General features: G+C 46.7%; 1 protein-coding gene across 1 annotated transcript; it reads left to right on the top strand.

Annotated features, from left to right (window-relative positions):
* The first annotated feature begins 2415 nt into the window (after positions 1 to 2415).
* On the top strand, positions 2416 to 8464 carry LOC148522172 (uncharacterized). The gene is made up of 2 exons (XM_088474283.1): positions 2416 to 2485; positions 4667 to 8464. Exon 2 carries the CDS (start codon positions 4904 to 4906, stop codon positions 5927 to 5929), a length of 1026 nt encoding a protein of 341 aa, XP_088330409.1. The 5' UTR covers positions 2416 to 2485; positions 4667 to 4903; the 3' UTR covers positions 5930 to 8464.
* Positions 8465 to 12060: the final 3596 nt, after the last annotated feature.

The raw sequence follows: 12060 nt of genomic DNA, 5'->3' as shown, positions 1-12060 counted from the left end.
CCATGGTGGGGGAGGCTCCTTTAATAAGGGTGCAGGAAGTATTAGAACCAACTGCTTCAATAGCGGAGGTTACTAATACCGTTCGCTGCAGTAATAGGCTTAAAGGTATAGAGGTGTGAGGCATCCACCCTATAAGGACAATTATTGTCCCTAATGGGAACGCAGATGCGAATGGTGTCGTACCCACAAGGGAAGTAGCGATGCACTGACCTTGGACACGGGCGGAACTACATTCCATTATGTCTGAATTTCCTGACCCCATCTGGCAAAATGTCAGCGTTTCATAAAGGATCTAGGCAATGCCCATGAGCCAACCAACAAGGATTGGCGAGTGGTGTTAAGAGCATGTCTCCCAGAAGGTACAGATGTGAAAAAGTTTATCACAGCATGTACTCTGGATGCAGACATCCCCTTAACTGATCAAGGTAATCAGGATTGCATTGCCCGTATAGTTGCCCAACTAGCCATATTTTTCCCGTTAGTTGTTAATTGGAGTAAAATCTTCTCCATTAAACAAAAGGAAAGTGAACCTGCAGAAGATTACTTTAATCGTGGGCTGCAGACGATCACTCAGTACACTGGGATCGAAAACATTAAGGATAGCACTCACTACCGGGGAATGGTCATCACTGTTCTAATGGACGGTCTAAAAGACAGTTTGAAAGACAGAGTTCAGACCTCACACCCTGGTTGGAGAGGGATAACAGTTGACGCGCTCAGGGAAACTGCAATAGACCATGACAAAAATATCACCAGGAAACGTGAAGCTCAGAGCGAGAAATTGATGGCTGTTAGCATTTAAGCTCTAGAAGATATGCACTTACAGCCAACAGACACATATCCACCTGCACAGTTACAAGTCTTAAACACCTACCATCCTGCGCAGGCCCAACCCATACAATTCCCTCACACATACCACACCAGACCACAACACACTCTTCACACACACCCAAAACCATCATACCCACACTCAAAATCCCCTCCTCCCGGACTTCAAAAAAATTTCCCCAACAGATCAGCTAAGAAATGTTTTAACTGTAACCAAGTAGGACACTTTAGGAAGGACTGTAGAGTCATAATTCAGGAACCCCACATGCAGCAACGTATTGATGCATCTCGTAACCATAAGAACTACCAGATAAATCCTGCCCACATAGTTGCTGCAAATGCCTTGCTGGGGGAAGATAGCCAACTATAGGGGTTAGGTCATACCTGTAGACTGCAGGCAGTCAGGATAACGGGAGGTACTAGGGAAGAGCCGGTAATAAAGGTTAATGTAGCTGGTACTGAACGTTCCTTCCTAGTAGACACAGGGGCGACCAGGTCTGTTTTAAAATCTATTGAAAATCTACAGATAACAAACCAGACAGTACCAGCAATGGGTGTAACAGGTAGCGTACAGCATTACCCTTTAACCAAACCCACGGAGGTTACCATTGGGCCTTGCATGCCAGGCATTCTTTCCTCCTGGCAGCAACAGCCCCTACTAATCTCCTGGGAAGAGATTTATTGTGCAAAATGGGATGTATTATCTATTGTACCCCTGACGGGATATTTTTGGATGTCCCAGGAAGGTTTGCACACGAGGTAAGGGATGTGCTAGACACTCCCCAAAGGTTAATGCTGCACACCATAACATCAGACAAGGGTTCAGCTCAGGTAGATGAAATGTTAGAACAAATACCTAGTTTCCTTTGGACCAAGGATGGACAGGACACTGGGTTAATGGCAAATGTAGCTCCCATCATGGTAAACCTGAAAAACGGTAGACACGCTCCTAAAATTCCCCAATACCCATTAAAGCCAGACATGGAGTTAGGGGTTCACCCCATAATTGAGCGTTTACTACAACAGGGAATTTTAGTCCGTACAGCCAGTGTAGCCAACAGTCCCATCTTCCCTGTGAAAAAGAGTGGTGGGAGGGGGTACAGGCTGGTACAGGACCTTAGAGGGGTTAATAAGGTGGTAGAAAGTCAATTTCCTGTAGTGCCTAACCCAGCTGTCATCCTTATGCAAATCCCATCAACCGCAACCCATTTCACGGTAATAGATTTATGCTCCGCTTTCTTCTCCGTCCCCCTTCATCCTGATTGCCAATACCTATTTGCCTTTACATACAATGGCGTACAGTACACATGGACACGACTACCCCAGGGCTTCATTGACAGCCACAGTATCTTCTCCCAGGCCTTACATGATTGTTTACAGTCTTTTCAACCTGCCAATGGATCGGTACTAATCCAATATGTAGACGATTTGTTGTTATGCTCTGATTCGTTTATGTCATGTTTAAATGATACTAAACTTTTGTTGCTTCACCTCTCGCACACAGGGCATAAGGTTGCTAAGGACAAGTTACAGCCATGCCAGACCAGGGTTAAATACTTGGGACACTGTCTTACACAAGGCCTCCGACATCTGACAGCGGATAGAATCCACACCATACAGCAGAACCAGCACCAGATCCGTGCCTTCTTGGGCATGTGTGGGTATTGCAGGTCATGGATACCCGGTTATTCCATTCTGGCTTTACCACTGCAGGAGTTAGTATCTTCCACAAAACCAGACCGTGTCTTGCATTCTGAAGAGTCAGAGCAAGCCTTCCTTAATCTTAAGGACAGTCTGATAAGAGCACCTGCATTGGGGATTCCAGACTATGGGAAACCCTTTGATTTATTTTGTACGGAGGCTGCTGGTTGTGCAGCAGGAGTTCTCACACAAAAACATGGTGATGCCAATAGACCAGTAGCATACTACAGTGCCCAGTTGGACGCTGTGGCAAGAGCACTCCCAACGTGTTTAAGGAGCGTAGCTGCAACCGCACTCTTAGTGGAAAAGAGTGAGGATGTAGTGTTAGGCCATGACATGACTGTACATACACCACATGCTGTTTCTGCCCTGTTAAATTCGGCCCAGACCAGACACGTTTCCTCCGCTAGGTTCACTAAATGGGAACTAGCGTTAATTGCACCGACCAACATTACTATAAAGAGGTGTAATACTTTAAACCCTGCTACATATTTACCAAGTGTGCCTCATGATGCACAAAGGGTGGAAGGTAAAGATGAATCGTTACCAGTGGTAGAAGGTGAGTTTGGTACAGGAATTAATAGGCATGACTATATGGAGTATTTAAATCAAAATTTTACAGCTAGGCCTGACATTCATGACACACCATTAGAAAATGCAGACTTAACGTTTTACACGGATGGGAGTTGCCATAGACAGACTGATACAGGTGAGTTATGTACAGGTTATGCTGTGGTTGATGACAAGGACGTTATAGTGGCCGAACCACTCGGTCCACCCCATTCAGCGCAGGTGGCGGAACTCGTGGCACTAAGGAGAGCGTGTGAGTTGGCCGAAGGAAAAACGGCCAATATTTACACAGACTCCAGGTACGCTTTTGGGGTGGTGCACGATTTTGGGGCCCTATGGCGTCTAAGAAATTTTCTAACGGCAGCAGGCACACCAATCGCACATGCACATCACATAAAAAGACTGTTGACGGCAATTCAGCTACCCAAGACAGCTGTCATTAAGTGTAAAGCCCACACCTGCGAAGATGATCCAGTATCATTGGGTAACAACAGGGCTGATGAAGCTGCCAAATGGGCAGCAGGTTTAAAACTTAATCAAATGGATAAAGTGTTGGTATTTGAAACGGTTGACATGCAGAAACTGGTTGAAATGCAAGGTCTGTGTACCCATCAGGAAAAGGCAAGCTGGAGATCCAAGGGATGTGAGCAAGAGTCCTCTGGGCTCTGGAGAAATGGACAAGGGAAGCCAGTAGCTCCTAAGGCATACTACCCAAGCTTAGCAGAAGCAGCACATGGTCTGACCCATCTGGGTAAGCAGGGTATGTGTAAGTTAGTGAAGGCATACTGGTATGCACCTGGCTTTTCTTCCCAAGCAGAGAAGAGGGCAATGTCCTGTTTGACCTGCTTAAGGAAGAATATAGGAAAAACTGTACCCACCGAACCATCTCACATCCCTCCAGCAGACGGCCCTTTCCAGGTAATACAAATTGACTTCATCCAGTTACCACCCTGCAGGAACTTGAAGTATGTTTTGGTTTGCATAGACGTATTCTCTAATTGGGTAGAGGCATACCCAGCTGCTACCAACACTGCTGCATTCACGGCAAAGAAAATAGTTCAGGAGTTTGTATGTAGGTATGGTATCCCTAGAGTAATTGAAAGTGATAGGGGTACCCATTTTACCGGAGATGTTTTTCAATGTATGTGTAAGTTGATGGGTATTAATAGTAAGCTTCACACCCCATATCGACCGCAGGCCAGTGCCAAGGTGGAGAGGGTAAATGGTACTATTAAAAACAAGCTGAGTAAAATCATGGCTGAAACTGGTTTGGGATGGCCAGAAGCTCTGCCTCTTGTGCTCCATAGTATCAGGACCACCCCTAGATCCCCTCTTAATCTTTCCCCATTCGAAATACTGTTCGGGAGGCAACCTCATTTAATGATAAGTCCTCAGGAAGATTTGAAAAGTAACAACGAGGTTACTGTGAGGTACCTTATAGGGATGAGTAAGCAGCTCCAACAGCAGCAGCAGAAACTAAAACTGTTATCACCTGATATGCCTGAAATGAACTGTCATGATGTTGAACCTGGAGAGTATGTTATGATCCGAAACTTTTTACGTTCAGGTTGTTTGACTGACCGTTGGTAAGGACCATACCAAATGCTACTGACAAGTACAACATCCGTGAAAGTAGCTGAGAGAGACACCTGGGTCCATTCCAGCCACTGTCGGAAGGTCAAAAATCCTGAGGAGAACCAGACCAGGGGAGAGACAGAGAACCTGGACCTGTCAATTGCAAGCCTGTTCCGTGAAAGCTACTAATTGTATCAGTAGCACTTGAACAAGGCTGGTAAGACCTGGTATGGTGATGGGGTTTCAGGTTGTAACTGCTTTTGTGTATCCTCCCAGAGTTCATATCATACTGTTGTGTCTCGGGATGTCCTGGTTCTGTGCTGGTGGTCGGAGGATGGAGAGAGAGATCGGTAGTGGTGTCAGTGGAGAGGAGCTGGGAGAGAAAGAGCTGCAAAAACAAGGCCAGTACCTGACCAATATTAGCACTGTAATGGTTAAAAGATCTGCTCTCTTGGAACCTCGGAGGCAGTGTGAAGGTTTATTGTCTGAAGAGTATTGTATATGCGCAAATTGTGGGCCTGTAGTCAATGATAAATGCATCCTACAATGTCAGACCCAGAGTAATTTATACTTGGGCGAGCATCCGTTAGAGGACTACCATTCCCTAGTAGGCAAGGTTTTGAACCAAAACGAATGTTGGGTATGCTCCCAGGTTCCTCAAGGACAGCATAATGTAGGGTTAGTCCCATTCCCCTTAAAGGTCTCTGAAGTCATTGACTTACAGGGAGGCAAACCGGTGGACAGAAAATTTAACATATCCGATTCCCCTAATTTGAAGCTCCACCAATATCAAGTAGATAAATCCCTGTTTTGTTTCAACTTCACCAATCCCAACAAACCTGGGAATTGGGAAGTCACAGGAATTAATCAGACAATGACCTTCTCACTGAGAGCCGATAATGTATCTATAGACTCAGCACTTTTATACAACATTGTTACAAGTGGGAAATTCTATAGGTACAGGTATACGCGGAGTAATGTTAAAGTGATGGTTGGAAGAGTACCACCCGGGTACTGTGCGAAGAGCATACAACCTGATACTTGTATTAGCCAAATGGAGGAGATAGGGATGGGATCATTCATAGAAAAGATGTGTACCGGTATCATGAAACATTCCATCCCATTCATCCTCCCAGATGATGTATATTATATTTGTGGTAGAAAAGCGTATAAATGGCTCTCTCCAAGTTCCAGTGGACTATGCTATTTGGGAAAGGTACTCCCTGAAGTCATGACTCTGCTCATAATGAAATGATTGATGTCCATATGAACATACCTTCATACGCCTTATGAACACAGAAATAAGAGAAACATGATTCCTGGTGATGTGCATTAAGCCACTCAAATGATAAGTGAGACGACTGGCTTCCAGATTTTAGTTGCACTTGATCCCACCAGGATTGTTCGGGGATCTCTAAATTTTAGGTATATTCAAGATCTCGCAAAATTAATAGATAATATCACCGAGCTATATGATGACACCTTTAGGTACACTGGTAAGGAGTTGCAAGTGTACAAGAAAGAGCTGGTCCAACATCGTTTAGTGCTGAATTATTTAACTGCTGTCACTGGAGGGTATTGCGTAACCCTAGCCACCCAGTTTGGTGTTAAATGTTGTACTTATATCACCAATAGCACTAGTGACCCCAAGGAGGTGATAGACCGGAAAATGGATGAAATTCTGCAGTTGAAATGGGAATTTCGGAAGAACCATAATGCTTCAATCGCTGAAGTGGAGGAACAGGTCGAAGAGTGGTTCTCCTGGTTGAACCCTATGAAATGGTTCTCGGGTCTAGGAGAGTGGGTCCAAGGACTGATTGCGAGTATAGGGAAACTCCTGATCCTAGTGTTGGTGGTCATCCTAATAATTGGCATATGTATCAGATGTGTTCCAGCGGCTATGATGTGTGCAAAAGGTTGTTCCAATGGAAACCAGGAAAATGAAATAATGATGGTAGTTACCCATGATGCTGTGAATACTAATGTAACTAATACCCTACATTATAACCCTGAATTAGAGAGTATGATCTAATGTTTGCTTGCATATTTCCATGTGTAATAAAGTATTGTCAATATTTCTTTAGAACACCCTAGTTTAAATGTAGTCTTCATCTCCCCTTTCTTCCAAGGTTGTCCTCTCCATGGAGTGGTGCTTTCCCACATTAGCTCCCCATTGGTCCTCGACTTAGAGTCCACGTGGTATGCGTACGAGGGGCTACTTTATGTCCCATGGGGCGCATTATTCAATGATTCAAATGACCACACGGAGTCATATCGTTAAGAACATTGAACAATACTTTATAATACAGTGTCCACATGAAATAAGATCCGAATGATAGTAGAAGTCCCATAAGAACACGTACCTTGTAATGATGTGATTTGGATTTGTTTAGCAGTGCATAAAAGTGTTATTAATGCTATTTCAAAACATCTTAAAATGAAGTCTCTAAACAATTCAAAATTATCCTTATGGGTTAGGTGCATTCCCACATCTAACATATGGTCACGACCTCTTCAGTCTGGCCTGTGGTGTGCACATAAGGCTAGTTTTATGTCCCTTCCCCCAAAAGCGCTTCATTGATGGGTAAATTAACAACTCATGCCATCCCATAACAATAACATTAACTAATGTCTTATAGTATGGCTAATCAGATAACCAATTATTAATTGTTGCTTGCGTATGGTGATAGCGTATAATTGCTATCAAAGGGTGGACTGTCGAAACCGAATAAATTGGTTGCGATCGCTTAATTGCGCACGAATCGCAACACGACATCCATTGGACGATTTGATCGTCCATGGCCATCTTATGCGAACACAGGCTCCCGCCGCATTTTGCGCATGCACTTGCGCACGCGCAATTGCACATGCTCGCTATACATGCACACGCATCCCATGCCCCCGCAACTCGTCATATTGTGAATGGCGAGCCATGCTTCTGTGCTCACAACAGTTAAGCGCCATTTTTACATTACATAAACACATAAAGTTAGTACAGCAATACTGTTTAAATACTGTTTTGCGTTTCAATCGCACAGCCAGCTTTTAAGTATTATTATCGGAAACCTTACCCCGACGGACAGCAGCCTTTCCTTACAATAAACTTATATCCCATTTAACCCTAAACTGACTGAGATACGCACAATGCTATGTGTTTTAAAGGTATACAGTGAATGTTACATGTTAAATAGCAGTTATATGATATCTGGGATTAGGAATAAGATAAATGGGTCATGAGTAGTATCTACCGATTTCCCTCTGTCTCAACAGGAATATGAAACCAACAGAATGAATATGGAAGGGATCACTATCGAGTTATGAAGACCTGCCAAGAATTATACTCTATACTGTATAAATCACTGTACACCTCCCCTGTAGATTTGCATGCCAAATGTTAGTACAAAGGGATTTTTTTTAACAAGTTCAACCTCCAGTGACGTCAACCATTTACTAACAAATGAATAGCAACAACCATTGTGACTCAGTAATAAAGGGCCAATAGGAAACCCCTCTGAGTATTCAGCTTATGTTCAAAGGTAATTGTACACCTATAAATTGCCATGCAGTCTGGATCCCTTCCCTTTCCTTTGCTACCTTCCTCCCTGCCTGACCCTAAAGAAACACACAGCAATCCTGATGGACAGCTGATTAGTCTAGGATCCAAGACCGCATGGCGAAGTGTTGGTAATTGTATCTGTGTCTTTATCCTGTATATAGCTGCATTGTATAGATTAAGGCTGATTATACCCTTTTTACAATATAGTACCTTTGTGTGTGTTGGAACCGCAAATTGTTTCTGTGTGACAAAGTTATTTTATATTGAAATGGGAGGTATGGGCAATCTGGTCTGTGCAATCAAATCTCTCTAATATCGATGCTGTTCAAACGGTATCAATACGAGCAACAGAGACCAGACCCACATGGTGACCTATGGGAGGATTACTTGGACTCCACCGAGTCTCTCCTGTTTGACTTACAGAAAAATGTCTCCCTTTGATGCCAAGTACAAGGTAGGTGGTCGGTGCTTGTTGTCCTCCCAGCCAAAGAGCTAGGTCAACTTTCCCCCATGTTGTTTGCTGCAGTCCCCCTCTACTCATGCATCCCTCACTCTCTGCCCTCTTTCTCATATGCACCCCTCACTCACTGCTCTCTCCCCATATGCACCCCTCACTCACTGCCCTCTCCCCATATGCATCCCTCACTCTGCCCTCTCCCCATATGCACCCCTCACTCACTGCCCTCACCATATGCATCCCTCACTCTATGCCCTATTCCCCCGTATGCATCCCTCACTCTTTGCCCATTTCCCCCATATGCATTCCTCACTCTATGCCCTCTTCCCCCATAGGCATCCCTCACTCTCTGCCCTCTTCCCCATATACATCCCTCACTCTCTGCCCTCTCCCCACAAGCATCACTCACTCTCTGTCCTCTCCCCCATATGCATCCCTCCCACTCTGCCCTCTTCCCCCATATGCATCCCTCACTCTGCCCTCTTCCCCATATGCATCCCTCACTCTCTGCCCTCTTCCCCCATATGCATCCCTCACGCTCTGCCCTCTTCCCCCATATGCATCCCTCACTCTCTGCCCTCTTCCCCATATGCATTCCTCTCTCTGCCCTCTTCCCCCAAATGCATCCATCACTCTCTCTGCCCTCTTCCCCATATGCATCCCTCACTCTATGCCCTCTTCCCCATATGCATCCCTCACTCTCTGCCCTCTTCCCCATATGCATTCCTCTCTCTGCCCTCTTCCCCCAAATGCATCCATCACTCTCTCTGCCCTCTTCCCCATATGCACCCCTCACACTATGCCCTCTTCCCCCATATGCATCCCTCACTCTCTGCCCCCATATGCATCCCTCACTCCATGCCCTCTGCCCCCATATGCATCCCTCACTCTCTGCCCTCTCCCCATATGCACCCCTCACTCTCTGCCCTCTTCCCCATATGCATTCCTCTCTCTGCCCTCTTCCCCCATATGCATCACTCATTCTCTGCCCTCTCCCCATATGCATCACTCACTCTCTGCCCTCTCCCCCATATGCATCACTCACTCTCTGCCCTCTCCCCATATGCATCACTCACTCTCTGCCCTCTCCCCATATGCATCACTCACTCTCTGCCCTCTTCCCCATATGCATCACTCACTCACTGCCCTCTCCCCATATGCACCCCTCACTCACTGCCCTCTCCCCATATGCATCCCTCACTCTGCCCTCTCCCCATATGCACCCCTCACTCACTGCCCTCACCATATGCACCCCTCACTCTCTGCCCTCTTCCCCATATGCATCCCTCACTCTCTGCCCTCTGCCCCCATATGCATCCCTCACTCCATGCCCTCTGCCCCCATATGCATCCCTCACTCTCTGCCCTCTTTCTCATATGCAGCCCTCACTCTCTGCACTCTCCCCATATGCACCCCTCACTCACTGCCCTCTCCCCATATGCACCCCTCACTTACTGCCCTCTCCCCATATGCATCCCTCACTCTGCCCTCTCCCCATATGCACCCCTCACTCACTGCCCTCACCATATGCACCCCTCACTCTCTGCCCTCTTCCCCCATATGCAACCCTCACTCTCTGCCCTCTTCCCCATATGCATCCCTCTCTCTGCCCTCTTCCCCATATGCATCCCTCACTCTATGCCCTATTCCCCTGTAAGCATCCCTCACTCTTTGCCCTTTTCCCCCATATGCATTCCTCACTATATGCCCTCTTCCCCCATAGGCATCCCTCACTCTCTGCCCTCTTCCCCATATACATCCCTCACTCTCTGCCCTCTCACCACAAGCATCACTCACTCTCTGTCTTCTCCCCCATATGCATTCCTCACTCTATGCCCTCTTCCCCCATAGGCATCCCTCCCACTCTACCCTCTTCCCCCATATGCATCCCTCACTCTGCCCTCTTCCCCATATGCATCCCTCACTCTCTGCCCTCTTCACCCATATGCATCCCTCACTCTCTGCCCTCTTCCCCCATATGCATCCCTCACTCTCTGCCCTCTTCCCCATATGCATTCCTCTCTCTGCCCTCTTCCCCCAAATGCATCCATCACTCTCTCTGCCCTCTTCCCCATATGCATCCCTCACTCTATGCCCTCTTCCCCATATGCATCCCTCACTCTCTGCCCTCTTCCCCATATGCACCCTCACTCTCTGCCCTCTCCCCATATGCATCCCTCACACTATGCCCTCTTCCCCCATATGCATCCCTCACTCTCTGCCCTCTGCCCCCATATGCATCCCTCACTCCATGCCCTCTGCCCCATATGCATCCCTCACTCTCTGCCCTCTCCCCATATGCACCCCTCACTCTCTGCCCTCTTCCCCATATGCATTCCTCTCTCTGCCCTCTTCCCCCATATGCATCACTCATTCTCTGCCCTCTCCCCATATGCATCACTCACTCTGCCCTCTCCCCCATATGCATCACTCACTCTCTGCCCTCTTCCCCCATATGCATCACTCACTCTCTGCCCTCTCCCCATATGCATCACTCACTCTCTGCCCTCTCCCCATATGCATCACTCACTCTCTGCCCTCTTCCCCATATGCATCACTCACTCTCTGCCCTCTCCCCATATGCATCACTCACTCTCTGCCCTCTTACCCATATGCATTCCTCTCTCTGCCCTCTTCCCCCATATGCATCACTCATTCTCTGCCCTCTCCCCATATGCATCCCTCACACTATGCCCTCTTCCCCCTTATGCATCCCTCACTCTATGCCCTCTTCCCCATATGCATCCCTCTCTCTGCCCTCTTCCCCCATATGCATCCCTCACACTCTGCCCTCTCCCCATATGCATCACTCACTCTCTTCCCCATATGCATTCCTCTCTCTGCCCTCTTCCCCATATGCATCACTCATTCTCTGCCCTCTCCCCATATGCATCACTCATTCTCTGCCATCTTCCCCCATATGCATCCCTCACTCTCTGCCCTCTTCCCCATATGCATCCCTCTCTCTGCCCTCTTCCCCCATATGCATCCCTCACGCTCTGCCCTCTACCACCATGTGACTGCATTGTGTCCCTATCCTTCCGTTTCCTGCATTTGCAACTGGGAAGCCCCCCTCTAGAATTCCTGCATTTGCCCCTTCCCCCCCTACACCCCCCATATTAAATACAGCCTCTGCTATCTATTCTGTGCAGTTTACTTCCCATTTGCATCACTAATGCAACAAAAGTACAATGCAAGGGTACCGTAAATACTAATAATGGCATTTCATCTAACTTCTCTGTGTGATTACGGGTTAAGTCTTAAATAATTAATCAACAGAGACAATGGTTCTCTACTGTATTTCAAATATCAAAATTTTATTGCTTGTAATATATATGTCAACTCCACTGGTGTGCTGAGGAAACAGAACTCC

Source organism: Taudactylus pleione, unplaced genomic scaffold, assembly GCF_031769625.1.
Source record: "Taudactylus pleione unplaced genomic scaffold, aTauple2 ptg000152l, whole genome shotgun sequence".
NCBI classification, from domain to species: domain Eukaryota; kingdom Metazoa; phylum Chordata; class Amphibia; order Anura; family Myobatrachidae; genus Taudactylus; species Taudactylus pleione.
This window is presented reverse-complemented; position numbering and strand designations above follow the sequence as displayed.